This window comes from Odontesthes bonariensis, chromosome 10, assembly GCF_027942865.1.
Source record: "Odontesthes bonariensis isolate fOdoBon6 chromosome 10, fOdoBon6.hap1, whole genome shotgun sequence".
Lineage (NCBI taxonomy): Eukaryota > Metazoa > Chordata > Actinopteri > Atheriniformes > Atherinopsidae > Odontesthes > Odontesthes bonariensis.
Window position 1 is genome coordinate 3,147,928 of NC_134515.1, and position 25,055 is coordinate 3,172,982.

General features: G+C 42.0%; 1 protein-coding gene across 3 annotated transcripts in view; it reads left to right on the forward strand.

Moving 5' to 3' along the window:
* The first annotated feature begins 412 nt into the window (after positions 1–412).
* The window catches only part of LOC142390484 (IQ motif and SEC7 domain-containing protein 1-like), a 205,557-nt gene continuing 180,914 nt past the window's right edge, over positions 413–25,055 (forward strand). For all 3 annotated transcript variants that reach the window (XM_075475944.1, XM_075475945.1, XM_075475946.1), the window contains exon 1: positions 413–1,333. In XM_075475944.1, coding sequence (XP_075332059.1) covers positions 606–1,333 — 728 coding nt within the window. In that variant the 5' untranslated portion in view covers positions 413–605. The remainder of the gene's footprint in view (positions 1,334–25,055) is intronic.

The following is a 25,055-nucleotide window of genomic DNA, read 5'->3' on the forward strand; positions in this document are numbered from 1 at the left end:
ACGAGATCCATCTTGATTTTTGCATCAGAACTCGGAAAAAGAAGGAGTCCTCTCCCCCCCACTTCCCTCTGGTGGGGGGGAGGGTGCAGGGCACTTTCGGTTTTTAAGGTGTAGAACTTAGGATTTCGGTTGTAGTTTTTAGAGAATAGGTTTTAGGTCGTAGATTAGGCTCTGGAATCAACTTTGGTCTTTCTCTCTTATTGTTAAGCTAGTTTTAGCTGTTAGCCTGTTGGCTCATTTTAGTCTGTTGGCTCATTTTAGCCTGTTAGCTCATTTTAGCCTGTTGGCTCATTTTAGCCTGTTAGCTCTTTTTAGCCTGTTAGCTCTTTTTAGCTTGCATCATAGATCTATTAGCCACAGTTTGATTTTACACAGTTAGCTAGCTTTTGGCTCTGCACCGGCTGCTGCTGCTGCAGCTGCAGCTGTGATTTAGGCTAAAGGTTAGCATTTAGCCTCTGTGCTTGTTGGTAGTGTACATCCTGGACCTAGCATTTAGGCTCCTCAGTTTGGTATTTAGCCTTCGTTAATCTTGACCTCCCTAATCTTCCAGATTGTTATTTAGCCAGCGGTACCTGACTTTTTTTTGCCTCTACGATTAGCTAAGCATGGATGCTAATCAAGGCAGTCCTGAAAGCCCAAACCGGGCCGTGGAGTACCTTCTCGAACTCAACAACATCATTGAGAGCCAGCAGAAGCTTCTTGAAACCCAGAGGCGCAGGATCGAGGAGCTGGAGGTCCAACTGGACCGACTCAGCCAGGAAAACAAGGACCTGCGTTTGGATCGGCAGCCTGTGGTTCCTCCTCCACCCGCTCCTCCTCCTGAGCCTCCGCTGCCTCCTCCACCCCCACCACCGCCTCCGACTCAGATCGCATCGACGTCCATTTCTGCAAAGAGTCACCACCACCACCACCGCCACAACAGCAGCCAACACCAAGCTCCTCTGCAGCCACCCTCCTCCATCCCGCTCCACCACAGCCACCACGTCCAGCAGCATCATCATCAGCACCACCACTCCTCCACCCACCACTCCTACAACAGCACCACGGCAGCTGCTATCCCGGTTCCCATCCCGACTTTAGCCAACCCAACCTCCATCTCCGTTCCGACCCAAATACCGAATCCGGTCCCCTCTTCGGCCCCGGCTCCACCTCCTCCTCCACCTCCCATCCCGTCCAGGGATCAGCCGCGGGCCCACAGCCGGCTGACCCGAGCGCCATCCACCAGCACCGGTACCAACACCAACTTTGTGGAGAAAGAGAAGGAGCGGCTGGAGCGGCTGCACAAAGCCAACGCGGCCAACAACCACCACGCCCACACCCTGCACCACAAAACGTAAGTCCTGTTTTTTACTACAACCAGAGACAAAGGTGGCGCGAGGACGAGGAAAACCAGACCCGCTGGCTCCTAAGGGTGAGCTGCTGTTGGCTTTTTAATGTAATTATTAATTAATGACGCAGGATGCCATATTCAACACGGTCCGGTTACTTAAAGAAGGTACCAAAGGGCCTCCTGTGTGTAGGGCCTCATTTTATTCTGTGATTGGGCAGGGTGAGTTAGTTCGTTATTATCGCGTTAACTCGTTAATTATTTAACGCCGATAAATATTTTATCGCGCATTAACGCAGGTTTTATTATTTATTTTATTATTGTAAAAGTCTGTTGCTCACAGGCTTTTATTTTGTAAAAGTCTGTTGCTGTCTGCTGTGGAACAGGAAAAGAAAGTAATCGGCGGATCCACCAAACATGGAGAAGGGTACGGAACTTTTACTCGGCCATTTTCATTTTAAAGTTCTTCCAGACGGCGGAGTCGACAGAACCAAAGTCATCTGTAAACTCTGCCAAGTTGAATTGTCTTCTCAGCGTAGTAGTTCCAGTCTAAAATATCACTTAAAGGCAAAACACACAACTGATAGCAGCAAGTCATTCAAGGAAACAGACAGTGGAGCGAGGCTTCTACATAAAAACTACAGAAAGATGCTGATGTTAAAAGTGTGTTTGCACAACAAATGTTATGGCACTTTCATTCATATGGCAGCACATTTAAAATAAAGCTAAATGCTAAAAGCTATACACTACTTTTGGATTCATTTTTGGATTCTGCGTACAAATGCGATTAATGGTGATTAATCAGGGAAATCATGTGATTAATTAGATTAAACATTTTAATCGTTGCCCAGCCCTAGTTATTATATACCAAGAAAACCTGATACTGTTGAATGACTTTTGGAAAGTGGAAATATGGCATCTGACAGCATTCAATTAATTTTTATTTATATAGCGCCAAATACAACAAATGTCATCTCAAGGCACTTAAATAGTATTGTCCAATTCAAGCCAATTGGAATTCAATTCATTGTTATCATAATTTACATACAATATAATTATATTATAATTGTAATATAGAATAATATATAGTAATATTCTATATTGTATTATAAGTATAAATTATAGATATAATTTACATTTAAATATTTGTAAATTATTCTTATAATATTATTATTATTATTATTCTCAGATGAAGTGGGACTTGTTGCAGCTCACCACCACAGCGGCTGGTTTCCCATAACTCGAGCTAACCTTTGACTCTGAATGGTTACTAACTCCTCAGCTTGCGTCACGCAGGTTCTGTGCGAGCGTAGCGACGCTCTGTGCATCTTCCTGCTGAAACTCGACTGTTTGGCGGCTTTCAAATGCAAGCAGCACATGTTGTTTCTGTGGAGCATTAATCTGAATACAGGTGGAGAAGCAGGAGAGGTGAGTGATCAGAGTTAACCCCGGTGATGGTGTGATGGTTGGGTGCACAGAGCTGATAAATATTCATCCTTTCATCAGTTAACGGGGCTGCAGAGTGCACGAGAGTGCACAAGACTCCAGAGACGGATGCATTATGAACCACAGCAGAGTGTTGACGGAGCAAAGACTCGCTGGTGTTATGTAACGGATATTTTTCTGTGTCATGACGGAGAAGCTGTTTGCCGCTCTGATCTCCATGGCAACCGCTTACCGAGTAGTTCAGCCTCTTTTGTTTCAGTTTCTGTTGCTCTGAATACATTTTTTACTAAAAAAAAAACCTGTTTGCTGGCTTGATTTGGGTTTGTTGCCTGGCAACACGATCCGAGGAGCGTCCTATGTTATGCTCGCTGTCTGGAAAAAACTCCTTAATTTCTGAAAAGGGACATTTTTGTCCCCTTCTAAAATGATCCCCAAAATACCATATGTTGATAATTTTTTCTGCTTTTTTTTATTCGTAGATCTTTTATTCCACTTCAGTTCTGATCATAACTACCAAGTTTTCAATTATTTTCAAAAAATGAACCCTTTAGATGCCAATTTGAACTTTTTAGCCCAAATTTTAAGCCTTTAGGTGCCAGTATTTTCAAAATATGGAATGCAAGGTGGAATTATATGTTTGCTGGCCTGATTTGGGGTTGTTGCCTGGCAACACGATTCGAGAAGCGTCCTGTCGGGAAGCGTTGAGCCACATATGCTCGCTGTCAGTCTGGAAAAAACTCCTTAATTTCTGAAAAGGGATATTTTTGTCCCCTTCTAAAATTATCCCCAAAATACCATATGTTAATATTTTTTTCCGCTTATTTTTCATAAATCTTTTATTCCACATCAGTTCTGATCATAACTACCAAGTTTTCAATTATTTTCAAAAAAATTAACCCTTTAGATACTAGTTTATATGATGTAAACGGCAATTTCTGTTAAAAAAAAAACAAACACAAAAACTGCTGTATTTTCAATATGTGGAATAATATTGGTTGTTATTTTTTTTAGGGATTTTCAATTTTTTTGCTATGTCTGATTTAAAAAAACAAAACGAAAACTCCTTATTTTCTTAAAAGGGACATTTTTGACCCCTTTTAAAATGACCTAAAAACATCATATGTTAATATTTTTTTCCACTTTTTTTTCATAAATATTTCATTCCACTTCAGTTCTGATCATAACTTCCAAGTTTTCAATTATTTTCAAAAAAATTAACCCTTTAGATGGCAATTTGAACTTTTTAGCCCAAATTTTAAGCCTTTAAGGTGCCAGTATTTTCAAAATATGGAATTGAAAGTGGAAATATATGTTTGCTGGCTTGATTTGGGTTTGTTGCCTGGCAACACGATCCGAGGAGCGTCCTATCGGGAAGCGTTGAGCCACGTATGCTCGCTGTCAGTCTGGAAAAGAGGCTGGACGGACAGCGTACGGCGCTCTGCTGAAAGAGGGCTCGATGAAGCTCGATGAGGAGCTGCAGGGATGAAGGCTGAGCAAACGCAGCGATGACTCAGAGACGGATTTAATGGTAGTAAGCTCTCATATGTGCATCCACAAAGTGAAGCAGAGTGTTGGTGGAGGTGTGACTGAGTGGTGGATGCTCGGCTGAAACCAGGAGGAAAAGAGCGATGTAACAGAACGCTGATGGAGCGTGACAGCAGTGGAGATGAGGCTGATCGGTTATGAAATCACACGGCACGATCGACAGCCTGCTGCCTGTTAAACGGCTGAGCGCCAGCCAAGAAATCCCACTCTGCACGGAGGCATGACAGCCTGCTGCAGAGCTGCCCACCCTGGCTGCTGTGTGGAGTCATGTGGGGCGTGATGCAGCAAAATGCAAAACGGCCTCGCACACGTTTGTCCTGCGGCACATCGGGCCGAAGCAGGAAAACACCGGTGGGCAGAAACGCTGGCTGTGACCAAGATGGTCCAAAGTTTCATCTGAGATGCATCAGGCAGCTTCAGCTCAGAGCATATGTGTCAAACTCAAGGCCAAATGTGGCCAAATGTGGCCCCCCACGTCATTTCATGTGGCCCGCGAGAGCTTAACCCTCATACCTGATTTAAAACACAACTTAATTTCTGAAAAGGGACATTTTTGTCCCCTTTTAAAACAACCGTCAATCCGACTCCGCGGTCACTAAACCTTTTGAAGTTCTCCGTCAGGATGTCGGATACCCAAGGCAGTTCACCTCCCGATCAGCAGGCGGCGCTACGTTAAACGACCCAATCTGGCGACGCCTGTGGGGAAAGTGGCTGATTGGTTGTTTACCTTCCGGCTCCGTTCCTCCTCACAGCGAACGATGGCGAGCGAGAGAGAAAGACTGTTGTTGGAGTTGGAGCTTGTTGATGTTGAAATGCAAATAATTTTGACCAAATGTTGACAGTTTACTGTCAACATTCAATGGGAAAATCGATTGAAAAGCACTTAACGAGTCCCAAAATGCATTTTGAAAATGCCATAAAAGCTGTATTTTAAACATGACCTTGATTTAAAAATGACATGACCGGCACACAGTAAACTCTTTCAGAAATGGCGGTGTTGTTGTTCTGAGAGGAAGGAGCTAAACCGGGAAAGTGATTCCGGAAATGATGCGGCAGTCCCGGCTCCAGCTCAGTACAGAGGGGATGGGGGGTTGCTAATGTTTGCTAACAAATATTAGCAACAATACAAAGGACATTCTCAAAACAATATGCGTTCAACAGAGTAGACAGTCCAGACCGAAGTGCAGACCGAGCAGTCCGCTGCTTCCGAGCAGCAAACAGCGTAACAGGCGCGGCTGTCGGCAGGCGGCAGCAGGCAGTGATACGAAGGGAGAGAAAATAGACCCAAGCGATTGTGAGGTCTGACTTTTTCCTGGAGAACCATTTTGTGATGCAAATGTATTACTCTGTTGAACGCATATTGTTTTGAGAAGCAAAACGCTTTATTTTTTAAACCCCAGCCAACTAGCCGGACTACCTTCATCAACACCAAAACGAGGCTGGAACTCTGCTCACAGGACGCAGCAGGGGGTAAGAAGATGTTCAGAAATGATGTTGCTGATATGGGATGTCATACAGCTTCATGTCAAAAGAGGCGAACTATCCCTTTAAGATCTGAGAGACGAACATTATGAGATGTTGCCTGTGTTGGTGGCATTTTCCTGAAGTTTATAAGTGTTGTGAGCTTGATGAAGCTAACAAATGCTAACTCTGGACTTCCAAATTCCAACTGATAAAAATTAAAGACAAACAGATAAACAAAGTTCTGCTGGAGGATTATAAAACAATGTATTTATTAGGTTATTTGAACTATATAATGATGAGAATTTGTTTCTGGCTTCCCAGTTTTGATGATTTGAAGCCGGTTGGAGATAAAGATGGAGATGAATCTTCTTCTAACTGGTTCTGTGACGTAACATAAATCCTCAAATCTCATTGGCTCACTGCATGACATCTATTGTCTTTTTTCCACCTTGGTGATGCCTCTAATCATGCTAATGATATGCAGCCTTTGACACGTGAATGTGAGCAGGCCATAACCATCCTGAAATGTTTTCATTGCATTGATTTAAGAGGGCAAGACTGATGGAGGGCAGTTATGGTGATGAGCAGAGAGAGCGATGCTGTTTCTGCAGTGTGAGTGTGGAGGGAGAGATGGTGACGAAAGGGAATTAGAAGGAGATGCGTCTTTCTGTCCGGTCCACCCCGTTAGGAACATTTCTGTTATGTGATGACATCATCCAGTTGAAAACAGTATGGGGCTGTTGTGTGTATGTTGGGAGAGTTCTGACCATCTCCATCCAAGAAGGAACCTCTGAAATGCTGGTTTTTCCTGAGTCTGATTACGATTTAAACTGCTGATTCTGTAAGTGTGGAATCAGAGCCACTGGAGAGTGGAGATGTGAAGGACTGCTGTTTTTAGGATTAATGTTTGACCCCTTGTGCGGTTTTATTTTTTATTTTTTATTTATGATTATTTTTTTATTATTATTTATTTATCTATTTATTTTTATCATTTATTTTTAATGATTTTATTGCCTTCTTGTGATTTTATGTAGCTGTGAAGCACTTTGAATTACCTTGTGTACGAATTGTGCTCTATAAATAAAATTGCCTGGTCTTAACATTGTGTTTACTCCCCTTGTCCTACGGGTCAAAAATGACCCGCCCTACCAAAGCCCCAAAATAAAGCAACTTAATTGAATTTTAAATCCAAAATCTATTTTGTATGATGAAACCGCCTGTTATTTATCTATTCAACTCAATTCAATACATTTTTTATCATGTATTTTTTGTTACAGCTAACCGGCGCTACTTCCTGTTTTACTCGTTTCAACATAAAAGCACGTCTTTCAAAATAAAAAAACTCCTGCATTTACAGCCAAGTTGAATTGTCTTCTCAGCGTAGTAGTTCCAGTCTAAAATATCACTTAAAGGCAAAACACACAACTGATAGCAGCAAGTCATTCAAGGAAACAGACAGTGGAGCGAGGCTTCTACATAAAAACTACAGAAAGATGCTGATGTTAAAAGTGTGTTTGCACAACAAATGTTATGGCACTTTCATTCATATGGCAGCACATTTAAAATAAAGCTAAATGCTAAAAGCTATACACTACTTTTGGATTCATTTTTGGATTCTGCGTACAAATGCGATTAATCGTGATTAATCAGGGAAATCATGTGATTAATTAGATTAAACATTTTAATCGTTGCCCAGCCCTAGTTAAAACATTTCTGCCTGCAACAGTTAAATTAATAAATCAACCTTTTATCCAACAATAAGTCACAGAATTTATCCTGATTCCTGTTCCTTATAAATCCTGTTGGATCAGTTTATGTTTGGAGCACCAATTCAGACAAATTAATTTAATTCAATACAAGTTGAGGTTATAGTCTGCTTTAATTTTACTCTGCTTTGGGTTTACAGACCAAAAACACTTGGTGAGGTTCAGGTTAAAGTCGTAGTTTGGATTAAAACTCTGAACATCCCTAAAAGAAAAGGTAACAAACACACATCAGGAGGTTCACGAGTATCAACAGGGTTATGTTACAGTTGTGTATAAGTGAAGCCACAGATCTTATTTAAGGTTTCTTTTTTATACATTTTGAATGTAGTTTACCCTCCCCCCTCCAAAGAAAGATCATCTTATATTCCTGGAAATGCTTCATTAATCATTGAAAGTCCTTAAAACACCCTTTGTTACAACATTTCTGGATTCTGCGTACAATTGCAATTAATCAGGGAAATCATGTGATTAATTAGATTAAACATTTTAATCGTTGCCCAGCCCTGGTAAAAACCCTTGAACCCTCTCAGCTCTCTGGTCTGCTTGCTGGTACTTTATACTCCGCATAAAGACCGTTGGGTTAGGCGTGTGTTTCATATGTAGCTGAGTTAAATGTGACACCCAGAACTGGCCCAGTGTTGTGGTTTCAGCATCTTTCCTCCGCCCTCCTGCTCTTCGACCCTCTTTCTGTAAACAGCTGCTGACATCTCATCCTCCCTGATGATAACAGGGGTGTAAACCAGCTCAGTCAGCAGCACTGCGGTGCCAGGTGTGTGTGTTTCCATCCCATCGCTCATCAGATCAGTGTCCTGGAAACGGAGTCCAGCCAAGCGGCCCGTTGCTCATCCAGAGCGTTGTTCAAACAAAACTGTTTCAGGTGTGATTTCAGACTTTTATGTTGCAGTTTTCTCGACTCGGTTATTTATCGCCAGAGGTGGGTAGAGCAGCCAAAAAATTGTACTCAAGTAAAAGTACTGTTACTTCAGAATAATATGACTCAAGTAAAAGTAAAAAGTATTCATCCAAATATTTCCTTGAGTAAGAGTAAAAAAGTGCTCGGTGAAAAAACTACTCGAGTACTGAGTAACTGTTGAGTAACGTCTGATTTATTTGTTAACACAAGCATTCAATCAGACAGACAAAAATACTAAATAATCATCTTTAGGCAAATTAGAGTTCATCCAATTGATAAAATAAATTAAAATGAATTAATTACAAAATAGCTTAAATTAAAATAATCCAGGTAAATGCAAGAACTTCAATAAAAAATAAGAGAGCCTTAGGAAATGTTTAAAACATATGTAACCCATATGTAACCTAAAAAACAAACATTCACCTATCCATGGGGGAAAAACGAGTTTAGGAAACTTACCGCTACATGTTTCCTCAAGTTAGATGTTGAGTTTCTGCTGAAATGTGCGTTTGTTTTGGTTGACACAGAAGACACATAATGTAGCTGCTGTTTCTCACTCTTTAAGGTAAACATGCTTTCAGTATGAGGCCTCGTCTGCGTCTTCATTTCCCACCGTTGGTTCTGACATTTTTCATCTGTTTCTTTGTTTGTTTGCTACGACTGCTAATGCTAAAGCTAACCCGTCCCGCCGCTGAGACTGAGTATGGTCACGTGACCAGACTGCACGGCTACGTCTGATTGGTGGAACACAGTCAGGTGGTAGAGCCTTTGGTGGAAGTCTCTCTCTCTGTCAGAATAAAACATTAAAATGAGGCGTACGCGGGGGGATAAAAATAATGAGGCGTAGAATACCAAAGAGGTAAGAAGAAAAGTAACCAGCTCATTGTAGCCTAATGTAGCGGAGTAAGAGGACAGTTTCTGCTGCACACATCTACTCAAGGAAAAGTAAAAAGTATAGAGATTTAAAACTACTCCTAGAAGTATGTTTTTCAAAAACAGCTGGTCAGCTGATGCAGGTGTGATGCTTTAAATCATCCTGTAGTAGAAGTATAGTTTACACTGTTTCTGGAAGCTTTGAGCCCAGAAGCCTGTTTGCAGTAGCAGAGATAACCTCCACCTCTCTCCTTCACTCCAGATGAATCTCACCTGCAGTTAGAAGATGAAATATCTCTGGATCGATAAGTTGGGGCCTATCGGGGCCATAGATCAGCAGTTTTATCGATTGCTCATCAGTTGCTCTTAATGCATGGCTGCCTTTCTGAGCTCTGCGTCAGCAACGGGACTCATAACACGACGCGTGTAAGAAACTTTGGGGGAAAAAAAGTGCTGAGGCAGTGTGGGTCCAGGCCTCCATCTTGGATTTACACTATTAAAAAGATCCAGATCTCATATCATGACGTAGCATGTATACATCGTCTTCTTTATGAATGAATTAGTGTGGCTAATTTTCATAGTTATCCATCCATTCCCTGCATCTCACATCAGTTCAGATCATATTTAACTAAGAGTACAATCGGGAGGGGTTATATGGCCCATGATTAGATGAGAGATGATTCTTCTGGCTCTCATCTAATCCCGGCTGCTCGGGGCAATCTGGGGAACAGCTAACGGGACTAGCTACACGAGGTGGCGCCACACTGGCCACAGGGACCTGGCTAGCTACCGGGTGGTCTTCAACGGTGCGGAGTCGAGATTCCAGTTCAGATGGCGTCACCTCCAAAACTACAAAAAGGCTACATTTGTTGATGTACCATTACAGCTAAAGGTGGCAGAGGAGAAACTAAACATCTGACACACGGAACAAGAGAAGGCAGGAAGGGAATGCAAGTGGTAGCATGGCTGCCACCTAGCATGGCTACCACCTAGCATGGCTGCCACCTAGCATGGCTACCACCTAGCATGGCTGCCACCTAGCATGGCTACCACCTAGCATGGCTGCCACCTAGCATGGCTGCCACCTAGCATGGCTGCCACCTAGCATGGCTGTCACCTAGCATGGCTTAGCTTAAACCAAAGGAGATGAATTCAGATTATTTTAAGTTACGTCACCATCATGTTTGAGCTGTTTTGTGTCCGTTACATAAAAATCTGAACAAAATAAATAAGAATGCCCAAAGGTTCTTTTGTGCGGTATTAAAGTGAACTTTCCAGCTATCCTGTCCAGGACCTTCATGGCTTTAGTGGGAAGTAAAGACAAGATAAAGACAGTTTGAGTCATGAGATAGAATAGGATAGAAAAATACTTTATTCATCCCCCAATGGAGGAAATTCAAATTAGTCAAGTAGCTCAAAAAATTATTAATATTTACAATGATTGTATATTAAGAACAACAACAACAATAATAATACAAATTCTAATAAAAATACGACTACTAACTAATAATATTAATAATAATAAATGACTAAATAAACAAAAAATAAATCAATCAATTTGAGAAGAACTCAGTCAAGAAAATCTGTTAAAAAGTTAAATCTGTTAAATGTCCCTGTTAAAAAGCCTTATGGCTGTGGGAACAAAGGACCGTGCAGCATTGAATCAGACTGTAACTGGAGTCACTGGCTGGACAAACCTGATCCAACGTATTCCTGGTTTTTGAGGTGAGCCTCTTATTCGATATTTCCTCCATCAGTTGAAACCTTTCAAATGATCTTTTCTTATAGCTGAGAGAAAATTGTAATTGCATGACATCATTCCTAAATCCCCTGCACTCCCGTTTAAACGCAGCCGGTCACATAAATTCTCGGCCTCATGACGACACTCGTGCCCTCCCCGTCCTGTAACTCACTCAGTCTGATTAGAGCGCACGTGTGACCTGAGCTGGATGAAATCATTCCTGTTGATTGATGGTGCAATCAGTCAACATCTGACCCGTTTGTTAGCACACGCACACACAAACAGGTTTAATTCATAAATCACACACGGCGTGCCCCCCCCGTCAGCCCGTCTGTTATATTTGGCAACATGGAAACGAGACGCCGCCGGCTGGTGGCGAAGGTGGGGCGGAGGGGGCACGGGAGGAGGGCTAAATGCTGCGTTGTCATGGCAACAGCTCCTCAGGAGGAAGAGGTGGTAAGAGAAAGTGCTTCATGCTTTATGTTGATGAAGGCAGACACGGGCTGTGTTCCAAACCTCATACTTCTCCTACTACTCATACTAACTTTCTGAGTTAGTATGCGAGTTTGAGTAAGCGAGAAGTTCCCGGATGCATACTAGATTCTCTGAAATGTTGGGTATGCATCATGAGGTTACTACTCATACTCAAACTACCCAAGATGCAACGTAACGTGACGTCGCCGATCGTCATTTCCTGTCAAAACGGCAGTTTCAAGCTAGCTACAACGAGGGTAGGTTCACTTCCTGTTTTCAAAACAAAAGCACCAATTGTATGGTAATGGCTTTCCCTATGATAAAAGGCAACGGGTATTTTATTTTGTGAAAATAACCGGAAGTGCGTTGCTCACTGCGGCTAGCTTTAGTAGCGCCGAGTTCGTGGGAACAAAATTGTAAACAGCCGGTATTTTGTCAGGTTTTCAACACGTTGGGGATCTAAACGACTACTTTCTCGCCTGAAAATGTTTCAAATGTTGCTAAAGTTTACAAAGTTTAGAGCTTAAGGCTCTGTTTACATTAATTCATTTCACCATTTCTTCGTGTCGGCGTCTTGCAAACTATTTACATTTACACACAAACGGGGATCGGCTGATTCGCTAGTCACATGACTAATCAGCCATCACATCACATGATCGCCCTTGCTTTATTATTTATTATTCTTTATTATTTATTCTTCGGCGACAACAACTTGGTCCACGAAATTGTCCCACCATGCGCTGCTTCTTCCCGGTCTAACCCAAAAGCGGCGCTCCATGTACGGCTTGCGTTGCTGCAGTGGCTGGGTTCTCATCATAAAAGCTTGTTGAATCTGGCGCCTCCTTGCCACGTATTGTTGTGCACAGCGTACTACCAGCAGTAGGACATGGAGCAGGCTCCCATGCTGATCGTGGTTGTCCATGATTTCCATATTCTTCTCGATGACACGAATAGAAAGGAAGTGTGTAACTGAAGTGAAGCACGCCTGTTTGTTTTTAGTTTCCCAGCACTCAAGTCACATGACCAACGATACCAGCCTAGCGAATCAGGGAGGAGTACGTCCGCAGTAGCTAGAGCTCAGCACTGCGGATCCTCGTTTCTCCCCGTTTACAACTGCTAAAATCAGCATCGTATGCGAATGCTTACGCTGGAATCCTTCCACCTATGAAGTCGTATTCCAGTATTTTAATGTAAATGGACAGTGCATCCGCGATAGAAACGATATAGAAACAGATTGTATAAATGGCACCTAAGAGAAATCAGCTTCAGGCCGGATGATTCAGGTGTGAGTTAACACGATGCCAAGGAGGAAAGACACCAGCAATGATCTCAGAGAAGTAGCTGTTGCTGCCCATCAACCTGGGAAGGGTTATAAGGGTTTATGTGTGTTGTTCATGTTTCTTTGGATCTGGTAAAGAAAACCTGAATTATCACCATGGATCCAGGAGCATTTAACCCTCTAACGCAACACATTCTGCTCCATCTGTGTTCTCTGACTGTAAACTGCTCTGATGGGATGTCTGTCTAACTGTTCGACACACATTGATCAGAGTGTGAAGGCAGATATCTGGCAGCACATCTCACAGGACACAGATGGCACAGAGAGCGTCCTGGCAGCCAGCTGATGTACGTCTGTCCAGCTGTGTGCTGAACAGAACTCTGGGATGCAGGCAGTGATGCAGATGTTAACGCTGAGCCAAAGCTGTCGATACTCTGACTCATTATCCAGCATCAGGTTTCTACAGTATGTTAGGGAGACATGAGATACGTGTCATTGTGAGCACACCCAGCTGAGTTCCTGTTTCCTCCTCACGGTCCAGTTTACCCAAATCTGTGGTGTGTTTAGGAGGAGCAATCATTTCCCATGTAGGTCGTGGAAAAATCCAGCACATATTTGGACTAGGGCTGGGCAACGATTAAAATGTTTAATCTAATTAATCACATGATTTCCCTGGTTAATCACGATTAATCGCATTTGTACGCAGAATCCAAAAATGAATCCAAAAGTAGTGTATAGCTTTTAGCATTTAGTTTTATTTTAAATGTGCTGCCATATGAATGAAAGTGCCATAACATTTGTTGTGCAAACACACTTACGATCCACGATATTCCACCAACGATACGATTCGACACAATACACGATATTCAGCCAACAATACGATTCGATATGATACACGATATTCCGCTTACAATACACGATATTCCGCCTACGATTCGATGCGATACACAATATTCGGCCAACGATACGATTCGATACGATACACGATATTCCGCCTACGATACGATTTGATACGATACACGATATTCCGCTTACAATACACGATATTCCGCCTACGATTCGATACGATACACGATATTCAGCCAACGATACGATTCAATACGATTCACTATATTCCGCCTACGATACACGATATTCCGCCTACGATACACGATATTCCGCCTACGATACGATACACGATATTCAGCCAACGATACGATTCAATACGATACACGATATTCCGCCTACGATACACGATATTCCGCCTACGATACACGATATTCTGCCAACGATACGATTTGATACGATACACGATATTCTGCCAACGATACGATACACGATATTCAGCCAACGATACGATACACGATATTCAGTCAACGATACGATTCGATACGATATGATTCGATACGCTTACATCATTTTCTGGCGGAAAAAAAGGGACAGTGTGATTTGACATGAATCGTCGCTGATTGGACCGGTGGTCCGACCTTTGAACCGGAAGGACAACACCGCCAGACAAACAGAAACAAACGAACATGTCACAAACGTGAGAGCTGTGCACTTTATACAACATTTTTATCAACTAATTTATCACTGTTTTGTATAATGTGACCCCCTGGCATTGTGTTGTATTACCTTAATGTTCTGTGTTTTCACTGACCATGTAACGTCTGACTTTTCAATAAAGTTTGCTTTAAAAAAAAAAATTTAATTAAAATAAAAAGATCGATACTCGCGGCTGAAAAATCGATACTTTATCGTGAAAACGAAATATCGATATATATATCGCAGTATCGATAAAATTGCTCAGCCCTATCCACCAGCTCAGGGCGCTTTCTATTCGATCCTCAAACCAAAAATCACTTTGGATTCGTATCGGTTTATCTTTTTTTGACGGGAATCGAACTCCCTTTTGAACATAAAGTATCATAAACGTAACGTTAATTTGATTTAAAGTTCTCGGGTCCAGGCGGTTCCTTTTTAAGTGCTTCCAGCAGCTCAGAACTGGAATCATCTTGCTGAGCTTGTTTGACTGCAGCCTTGAAAATCTGGAGTTTTTTTCTGAAAAACTTTGCAGAATTGTGAATTTTCAGGAACACTTTCATCATGTAAGCTCTAAAGCAGAGATGCTCATTGTGCGGCTCCTCAAGCTCTAATTGGCGGCTCGCACTCGCATAGCAGCTTATAACAATATGGTAACAATAACAATATGTTTTTTTCAAATGACACACAGCAAATACTGCACAGTATTCGGTATTTTTATTAAGTTTGCGTTTTTGTAGTTTTAAATATTTTTATTAAGTCTTAATTAAGGCTTAATGGTGTTTCCTAAATGGGGAACTGTTAAACCTGGCAACGCAGCCCGCTTAAACCCCCGTCACACCTGACCTCAGAGCACGCTAGCTCCTTTAGCCAGCGCGAGATGCAGGCACAATGGATCGGTTTTTAATTAAAAAAGGGCAAAAACCAGCACAGAAACCATGCTCATCCTGAATGTCTCACTATGATTACAACAACAAACTACAAATACAGCATGAAGAAAGTCAAGGACATGCACGCCAGCTTTTGTCATCCCAGTATTAAGGTAAATGTGGTCTGAATTGAAAATGTATTGGCTGTGTTGTTTCTTTTTTTGTGGGATGTTTTATATGTAGAAATGCATATTTGCAAAAGGGGACTTTAGCATGTTGTGGTAAAAGTGGCTCTTCCCTTGATTTTGCTCGGCCAATGTGGCTCTTGTGAAATAAATAATGAGTATCGCTGCTCTAAAGAAACTTGAAACGTTGAGTAATTACGGTTTTACAGCTTTTTTTTGTCCTTTATCCTCGTGTTTATCGTTGTTCTTTGTTAGAAAACGGTCGTATGACAGCATTAATGTAGGTGAATGAAGGTGAGGTTCGTGTGCACCTAACTCGTCCCTCTTCAGCCACACTTTAGTCCAACACTGCCGGAGGGACAATTTCGACATTTAAAACTGCTTTTTGGGAACAAACAGAAGCTCCGAACCTTTCTGAAAGATGGTGTTTGCTTATCATAAAGTGAGAGAGCCGTGTGTGGAGATGCAGAAAAGGGAGCAGGATGTTCTGCAGCAGCTGGGGGGGGATTCTGTCTGTCGCCCCCCCACATCACATCCCAGCGAGAGGACGAGGAGGCGGAGCTCATTTCTGGAGTGTGTGTTGGATAATCTCCCTCCGAACTGAACAATGAAGTGTGAAAGCGCCAGCAGCCTCTTTCCCAGCATGCACTGCGACAGTCCTCTTGGGTTTTGCAGTAGATGGATTACCTCCAATGTCATCAGACGGAGTCACGCAGCAGCAGACGTTTTCACCAGCGGCCTGAACATGCACACATGGGCTGTGTTCGAAACAGCATACTACATACTACATACTCATCGATCAGACAGTATGCAGAGCGTTTACCCACAATGCATTTCGCTCCTGCCGAGCCGAAATCAGCCGGCCTGAAGCTGATTTCTCTTAAGCTCTAAACTCTGTAAACTTTAGCAACATTTGAAACATTTTCAGGTGAGAAAGTAGTCGTTTAGATCCCCAACGTGTTAAACCTGACAAAATACCGGCTGTTTACAGTTTTGTTCCCACGAATTCGGCGCTACTAAAGCTAGCCGCAGTGAGCAACGCACTTCCTGTTATTTTCACAAAATAAAATACCCGTTGCCTTTTATCACAGGGAAAGCCATTACCATACAATTGGTGCTTTTGTTTTGAAAACAGGAAGTGAACCTCGTTGTAGCTAGCTTGAAACTGCCGTTTTGACAGGAAATGACGATAGGCGACGTCACGTTATGTTGCATCTTGGGTAGTTTGAGTATGAGTAGTAACCTCATGATGCATACCCAACATTTCGGAGAATCTAGTATGCATCCGGGAACTTAAAAAAAGTCAAAGTTAGTATGAGTAGTAGGAGAAGTATGCGGTTTCGAATACAACCATGGTCACTGCCGCTTTATTTTCAGTTTCTGCTTTGGCAGAGCGCGGTGAAGGCTAAAGAAAGATGGAGGTTTGGTTTTAGTTCAGCAAAACTAAAAATTAAACAGTCGTGGCTAATAGCAACATGTTAGCATGAGGCTAACAAATAGCATATAGCCTACATCACTCATAGAAATCTGCATCCCTTTATCTTTTGCCCGTTTCTCCTCTTCTTCTCTTCTTCTCTTTCTAAACGGGGCACCTGATGGCTTCTTTGCTCTTTCACCATGATGATGATCCATGATGACTCCACATTATTACCTTTGCTTTTCCCATTAACGCCGTCCGTTCACCCGTCAATCAACCGGAGTCACGGGACGTAAACACATTCACGTAGATGACTGCACAGATTTTTTTTTTTTTTTTACATTTTTCACATAACTCAGTTAATTACATGAAGGTATATGGGTCTGTGTTCATTTTAGGAATGAAATGCAGTTTATTTGGATTGGAAGCAGTTTGTGTTGTGTGGCCTGGGATTTATTTATAAAATTTTTGGAGTGCGCCTTGGGCGGCCGCCCACATTGCCCACAGCAAAACACGGCCCTGGTTTTATCTGTGGAAAGGGACTTTAGATGCCAAACATCTGACGTCTCCATCTGTTGTGCGAGAGAGAAAACTCTGAGAGAGTCTCCTGTACTGATGGAAAATATAGAAAACAGTCAGGACGTCCTTTCTTTCTCCGTGTAACCTTTTATCCTTCCACCAGATGTCTTAAACGGTCGGTGTCACCACTTAGAAGTTTGACCTTCTACACAGCAGAAATGGGTGTTTTAATGAGGGCTGCATTCCCCTTCTGTGCACGCTGGCTGGCTGTAGAGTTTGTGCAGAAACAATGTCCTCTGAGTGGAATGCAGCCCCTCGTACTCCACCTGAGCCTGTAAAAGATGAGTTCCACCACACGGTGGGTGAATCTGTGCAGAAACGCGCTCACAGCACGACGCCGGACTGATCCGGCGCTGGTTATCGGGTCCTAAGGCTCTACGTTTGGGTCGTGTTTGCGCTGATGTTCGGTAGTCTCAGCCTCGGTTTAGAAGCCGTCTTATTTTTATGTTGTTTGGACGATTTCTGGGCGCATTAATGATGGAATTCGCCCTTTTATATGTTTGAAACACTCAATATTGTTCTAACTTGATAAAAGAGGATGAGAATGAGTTTATTTTCAGGGGTGGAGCAGTGATTTTAAATGTGGGGGTGTTACATGAGCGCCACATCAAGCCCATAGCCACCACGCTGAAGTTGGCATCCGATTCGTGAATTAAATGGATGGGCTTAAAGGGCCATTTTACTGCATTTTTTGCATTTTGATCGCCCTAAACTAGGTCCTGTATGGAAACTACAATAGTTAGACTGCTCAAATCTGGATGGAATTATTCTGTCTGTTTATTTTGTCATTGAAAATTCAAAAAGGTGAAATCATCCTGCTGTAAAAGTGGGGGTGTCGAAACACCCCCCATCCCCCACGGGTGCGACGCCCATGTTTAGTTTGTTCCAACACACCCACCGGGTCAGTCCCAGCCGACACATTTCCCAGTGTTGGTGCCTCAGACTCAGAGCAGGAGGCAGCTTCAGCACTGAAGTGGACTGAGGGGAAAGTGGGTCACTGCAGCAGCAGAACATTCCTCCTCTCACCTGTGTGTGAGCAGAGAAGGCAAACAGCATCTGTGGGTAATGCAACACATAACAGCAAGCTTTGTTAGCACCACCTGGAGACCGCAGGGTTGGTTACACATCTCTGTGTTAGAGCACTTTATGTGGATTTAAACATTTTAAAAAGTCAAAGCACCCAGAAGTACTTAACTTCATCAGCAAGTCCTGATCGAGCTTCATTTCTTTATATTTCTCCAGAGATTCACTGAAACATGTTCCAACATGAACATAAACCCAGAATCTGAGGCAGAACCAGAGTTAGTTCAGCTCTGAGCAGCTTTAAAGTGAATATATGCAGATGTTTCCATGGTAACAGCTGCAGAGATTCACTGAAACATGTTCCAACATGAACATAAACCCAGAATCTGAGGCAGAACCAGAGTTAGTTCAGTTCTGAGCAGCTTTAAAGTGAATATCTGCAGATGTTTCCATGGTAACAGCTGCAGAGATTCACTGAAACATGTTCCAACATGAACATAAACCCAGAATCTGAGGCAGAACCAGAGTTAGTTCAGTTCTGAGCAGCTTTAAAGTGAATATCTGCAGATGTTTCCATGGTAACAGCTGCAGAGATTCACTGAAACATGTTCCAACATGAACATAAACCCAGAATCTGAGGCAGAACCAGAGTTAGTTCAGTTCTGAGCAGCTTTAAAGTGAATATCTGCAGATGTTTCCATGGTAACAGCTGCAGAGATTCACTGAAACATGTTCCAACATGAACATAAACCCAGAATCTGAGGCAGAACCAGAGTTAGTTCAGTTCTGAGCAGCTTTAAAGTGAATATCTGCAGATGTTGCCATGGTAACAGCTGCAGAGATTCACTGAAACATGTTCCAACATGAACATAAACCCAGAATCTGAGGCAGAAGCAGAGTTAGTTCAGTTCTGAGCAGCTTTAAAGTGAATATCTGCAGATGTTTCCATGGTAACAGCTGCAGAGATTCATTGAAACATGTTCCAACATGAACATAAACCCAGAATCTGAGTCAGAACCAGAGTTAGTTCAGTTCTGAGCAGCTTTAAAGTGAATATCTGCAGATGTTTCCATGGTAACAGCTGCAGCTGATTCACTGAAACATGTTCCAACATGAACATAAACCCAGAATCTGAGTCAGAACCAGAGTTAGTTCAGTTCTGAGCAGCTTTAAAGTGAATATCTGCAGATGTTTCCATGGTAACAGCTGCAGAGATTCACTGAAACATGTTCCAACATGAACATAAACCCAGAATCTGAGTCTGAACCAGAGTTAGTTCAGTTCTGAGCAGCTTTAAAGTGAATATCTGCAGATGTTTCCATGGTAACAGCTGCAGAGATTCACTGAAACATGTTCCAACATGAACATAAACCCAGAATCTGAGGCAGAACCAGAGTTAGTTCAGTTCTGAGCAGCTTTAAAGTGAATATCTGCAGATGTTTCCATGGTAACAGCTGCAGAGATTCACTGAAACATGTTCCAACATGAACATAAACCCAGAATCTGAGGCAGAACCAGAGTTAGTTCAGTTCTGAGCAGCTTTAAAGTGAATATCTGCAGATGTTTCCATGGTAACAGCTGCAGAGATTCACTGAAACATGTTCCAACATGAACATAAACCCAGAATCTGAGGCAGAACCAGAGTTAGTTCAGTTCTGAGCAGCTTTAAAGTGAATATCTGCAGATGTTTCCATGGTAACAGCTGCAGAGATTCACTGAAACATGTTCCAACATGAACATAAACCCAGAATCTGAGTCTGAACCAGAGTTAGTTCAGTTCTGAGCAGCTTTAAAGTGAATATCTGCAGATGTTTCCATGGTAACAGCTGCAGCTGATTCACTGAAACATGTTCCAACATGAACATAAACCCAGAATCTGAGGCAGAACCAGAGTTAGTTCAGTTCTGAGCAGCTTTAAAGTGAATATCTGCAGATGTTGCCATGGTAACAGCTGCAGAGATTCACTGAAACATGTTCCAACATGAACATAAACCCAGAATCTGAGGCAGAACCAGAGTTAGTTCAGTTCTGAGCAGCTTTAAAGTGAATATCTGCAGATGTTTCCATGGTAACAGCTGCAGAGATTCACTGAAACATGTTCCAACATGAACATAAACCCAGAATCTGAGGCAGAACCAGAGTTAGTTCAGTTCTGAGCAGCTTTAAAGTGAATATCTGCAGATGTTTCCATGGTAACAGCTGCAGAGATTCACTGAAACATGTTCCAACATGAACATAAACCCAGAATCTGAGTCAGAACCAGAGTTAGTTCAGTTCTGAGCAGCTTTAAAGTGAATATCTGCAGATGTTTCCATGGTAACAGCTGCAGAGATTCACTGAAACATGTTCCAACATGAACATAAACCCAGAATCTGAGGCAGAACCAGAGTTAGTTCAGTTCTGAGCTGCTTTAAAGTGAATATCTGCTCTGAGCTCCTCTTTGCTCCCAAACAGAATGATCTCAGTTTTGTCTTCATTTAATCGTAGAAAATTCTCTCTCATCCAGGTGTTTACTTCCTCCAGACACTGACACAGTACGTCTGCTGGGCTGCAGTCGCCATGGTGACAGAGCCACATAAAGTTGTGTATCGTCTGCATAACTGTGATAATCGATGTTAAAATTCTGCAATATCTGACCCAAAGGGAGCATATACAAGTTAAACAGAAGAGGTCCAAGAATTGACCCCTGGGGGACTCCACAAGTCATGGCCACTCGCTCAGATTCATAGCTGCCAATTGTAACAAAATAACTCCGGCCTTCTAAGTAGATGCATCTCTCACACTGGAAAAAATCAAAGTCTTACCAAGTATATTTGTCTCATTTCTAGTCAAAATATCTCATTACACTTAATATAAGACACAACTGCCTAACAAGTACCATTTCAGCCAGATATAGGGACTTGTTTGAAGACAACACATCTGGAATATCTTGTTATAAATGAAAAAGTCTTGAAAACATCTTGTTTTGAGTCATATTTCACATGAAACAAGCTTTTTTTTTTACATTTGAAGAGGTTTTTAAGCTAATTTCAAGATCACTTTTATCTCAAAAGTCCTAAATATCACATTTTATTTCAAGAAATCTTGACAAGCCGATTTTCACGAGTTCCATTGGCAGATTTTTTTTGCTTATTTCAAGCAAAAACGTCTTTTATTTGTTGTTTTTCTTACTTTTATTTGGAGGGGCATTTTTTCCAGTGCATCTCTCCTCATCCTGAAGTGTTTTAGTTTTAGTTTGTGTTTCACACACTGAAACATTTCCTTCTGTTCTGGAGAAATAAATAAAGATGATGGTAACGCATTTCAGAGGCAGCAGTGAGACTGATGATTGTGTCCCGCTGATGATCCGGATCAGCAACCCGCTGCAGCTGACTGATGTCAGCGTTTCTGTTGACTCTCCTAAATCAGACTGCAGACATTTAGGGTAAATAAAGCCGTTTAGATAAAAATAATTAGGTAGTTTCAGTCGGCCTGACGTCGGCTTTTAAAAACGCTGTGATTTTCCAGGCTTTTCTTCAGGTTAAACCTGTTTCCGTGCACAGTTTTGTGTTTTCCACACGTTTCAGTGAGCGTTATCGGTGCTTTTCTTCAGGTTAAACCTGTTTCCGTGCACAGTTTTGTGTTTTCCACATGTTTCAGTGAGCGTTATCTGTGCTTTTCTTCAGGTTAAACGTGTTTCCGTGCACAGTTTTGTGTTTTCCACACGTTTCAGTGAGCGTTATCTGTGCTTTTCTTCAGGTTAAACCTGTTTCCGTGCACAGTTTTGTGTTTTCCACACGTTTCAGTGAGCGTTATCTGTGCTTTTCTTCAGGTTAAACCTGTTTCCGTGCACAGTTTTGTGTTTTCCACACGTTTCAGTGAGCGTTATCTGTGCTTTTCTTCAGGTTAAACATGTTTCTGTGCACAGTTTTGTGTTTTCCACATGTTTCAGTGAGCGTTATCTTTGCTTTTCTTCAGGTTAAACGTGTTTCCGTGCACAGTTTTGTGTTTTCCACACGTTTCAGTGAGCGTTATCTGTGCTTTTCTTCAGGTTAAACCTGTTTCCGTGCACAGTTTTGTGTTTTCCACACGTTTCAGTGAGCGTTATCTGTGCTTTTCTTCAGGTTAAACCTGTTTCCGTGCACAGTTTTGTGTTTTCCACACGTTTCAGTGAGCGTTATCTGTGCTTTTCTTCAGGTTAAACATGTTTCTGTGCACAGTTTTGTGTTTTCCACATGTTTCAGTGAGCGTTATCTTTGCTTTTCTTCAGGTTAAACGTGTTTCCGTGCACAGTTTTGTGTTTTCCACACGTTTCAGTGAGCGTTATCTGTGCTTTTCTTCAGGTTAAACCTGTTTCCGTGCACAGTTTTGTGTTTTCCACACGTTTCAGTGAGCGTTATCTGTGCTTTTCTTCAGGTTAAACATGTTTCCGTGCACAGTTTTGTGTTTTCCACATGTTTCAGTGAGCGTTATCTGTGCTTTTCTTCAGGTTAAACGTGTTTCCGTGCACAGTTTTGTGTTTTCCACACGTTTCAGTGAGCGTTATCTGTGCTTTTCTTCAGGTTAAACCTGTTTCTGTGCACAGTTTTGTGTTTTCCACATGTTTCAGTGAGCGTTATCTGTGCTTTTCTTCAGGTTAAACCTGTTTCCGTGCACAGTTTTGTGTTTTCCACATGTTTCAGTGAGCGTTATCTGTGCTTTTCTTCAGGTTAAACATGTTTCTGTGCACAGTTTTGTGTTTTCCACACGTTTCAGTGAGCGTTATCTGTGCTTTTCTTCAGGTTAAACATGTTTCTGTGCACAGTTTTGTGTTTTCCACACGTTTCAGTGAGCGTTATCTGTGCTTTTCTTCAGGTTAAACATGTTTCTGTGCACAGTTTTGTGTTTTCCACATGTTTCAGTGAGCGTTATCTTTGCTTTTCTTCAGGTTAAACATGTTTCCGTGCACAGTTTTGTGTTTTCCACATGTTTCAGTGAGCGTTATCTGTGCTTTTCTTCAGGTTAAACATGTTTCTGTGCACAGTTTTGTGTTTTCCACATGTTTCAGTGAGCGTTATCTGTGCTTTTCTTCAGGTTAAACATGTTTCTGTGCACAGTTTTGTGTTTTCCACACGTTTCAGTGAGCGTTATCGGTGCTTTTCTTCAGGTTAAACATGTTTCCGTGCACAGTTTTGTGTTTTCCACACGTTTCAGTGAGCGTTATCTGTGCTTTTCTTCAGGTTAAACATGTTTCTGTGCACAGTTTTGTGTTTTCCACATGTTTCAGTGAGCGTTATCTGTGCTTTTCTTCAGGTTAAACATGTTTCTGTGCACAGTTTTGTGTTTTCCACATGTTTCAGTGAGCGTTATCTGTGCTTTTCTTCTGGTTAAACATGTTTCCGTGCACAGTTTTGTGTTTTCCACACGTTTCAGTGAGCGTTATCTGTGCTTTTCTTCAGGTTAAACATGTTTCCGTGCACAGTTTTGTGTTTTCCACATGTTTCAGTGAGCGTTATCTGTGCTTTTCTTCAGGTTAAACCTGTTTCCGTGCACAGTTTTGTGTTTTCCACACGTTTCAGTGAGCGTTATCTGTGCTTTTCTTCAGGTTAAACATGTTTCTGTGCACAGTTTTGTGTTTTCCACACGTTTCAGTGAGCGTTATCGGTGCTTTTCTTCAGGTTAAACATGTTTCCGTGCACAGTTTTGTGTTTTCCACACGTTTCAGTGAGCGTTATCTGTGCTTTTCTTCAGGTTAAACATGTTTCCGTGCACAGTTTTGTGTTTTCCACACGTTTCAGTGAGCGTTATCTGTGCTTTTCTTCAGGTTAAACCTGTTTCCGTGCACAGTTTTGTGTTTTCCACACGTTTCAGTGAGCGTTATCTGTGCTTTTCTTCAGGTTAAACATGTTTCCGTGCACAGTTTTGTGTTTTCCACATGTTTCAGTGAGCGTTATCTGTGCTTTTCTTCAGGTTAAACGTGTTTCCGTGCACAGTTTTGTGTTTTCCACATGTTTCAGTGAGCGTTATCTGTGCTTTTCTTCAGGTTAAACATGTTTCTGTGCACAGTTTTGTGTTTTCCACACGTTTCAGTGAGCGTTATCTGTGCTTTTCTTCAGGTTAAACGTGTTTCCGTGCACAGTTTTGTGTTTTCCACATGTTTCAGTGAGCGTTATCTGTGCTTTTCTTCAGGTTAAACGTGTTTCCGTGCACAGTTTTGTGTTTTCCACATGTTTCAGTGAGCGTTATCTGTGCTTTTCTTCAGGTTAAACATGTTTCTGTGCACAGTTTTGTGTTTTCCACACGTTTCAGTGAGCGTTATCTGTGCTTTTCTTCAGGTTAAACGTGTTTCCGTGCACAGTTTTGTGTTTTCCACACGTTTCAGTGAGCGTTATCTGTGCTTTTCTTCAGGTTAAACCTGTTTCCGTGCACAGTTTTGTGTTTTCCACACGTTTCAGTGAGCGTTATCTGTGCTTTTCTTCAGGTTAAACATGTTTCCGTGCACAGTTTTGTGTTTTCCACACGTTTCAGTGAGCATTATCTGTGCTTTTCTTCACGTTAAACATGTTTCTGTGCACAGTTTTGTGTTTTCCACATGTTTCAGTGAGCGTTATCTGTGCTTTTCTTCACGTTAAACATGTTTCTGTGCACAGTTTTGTGTTTTCCACACGTTTCAGT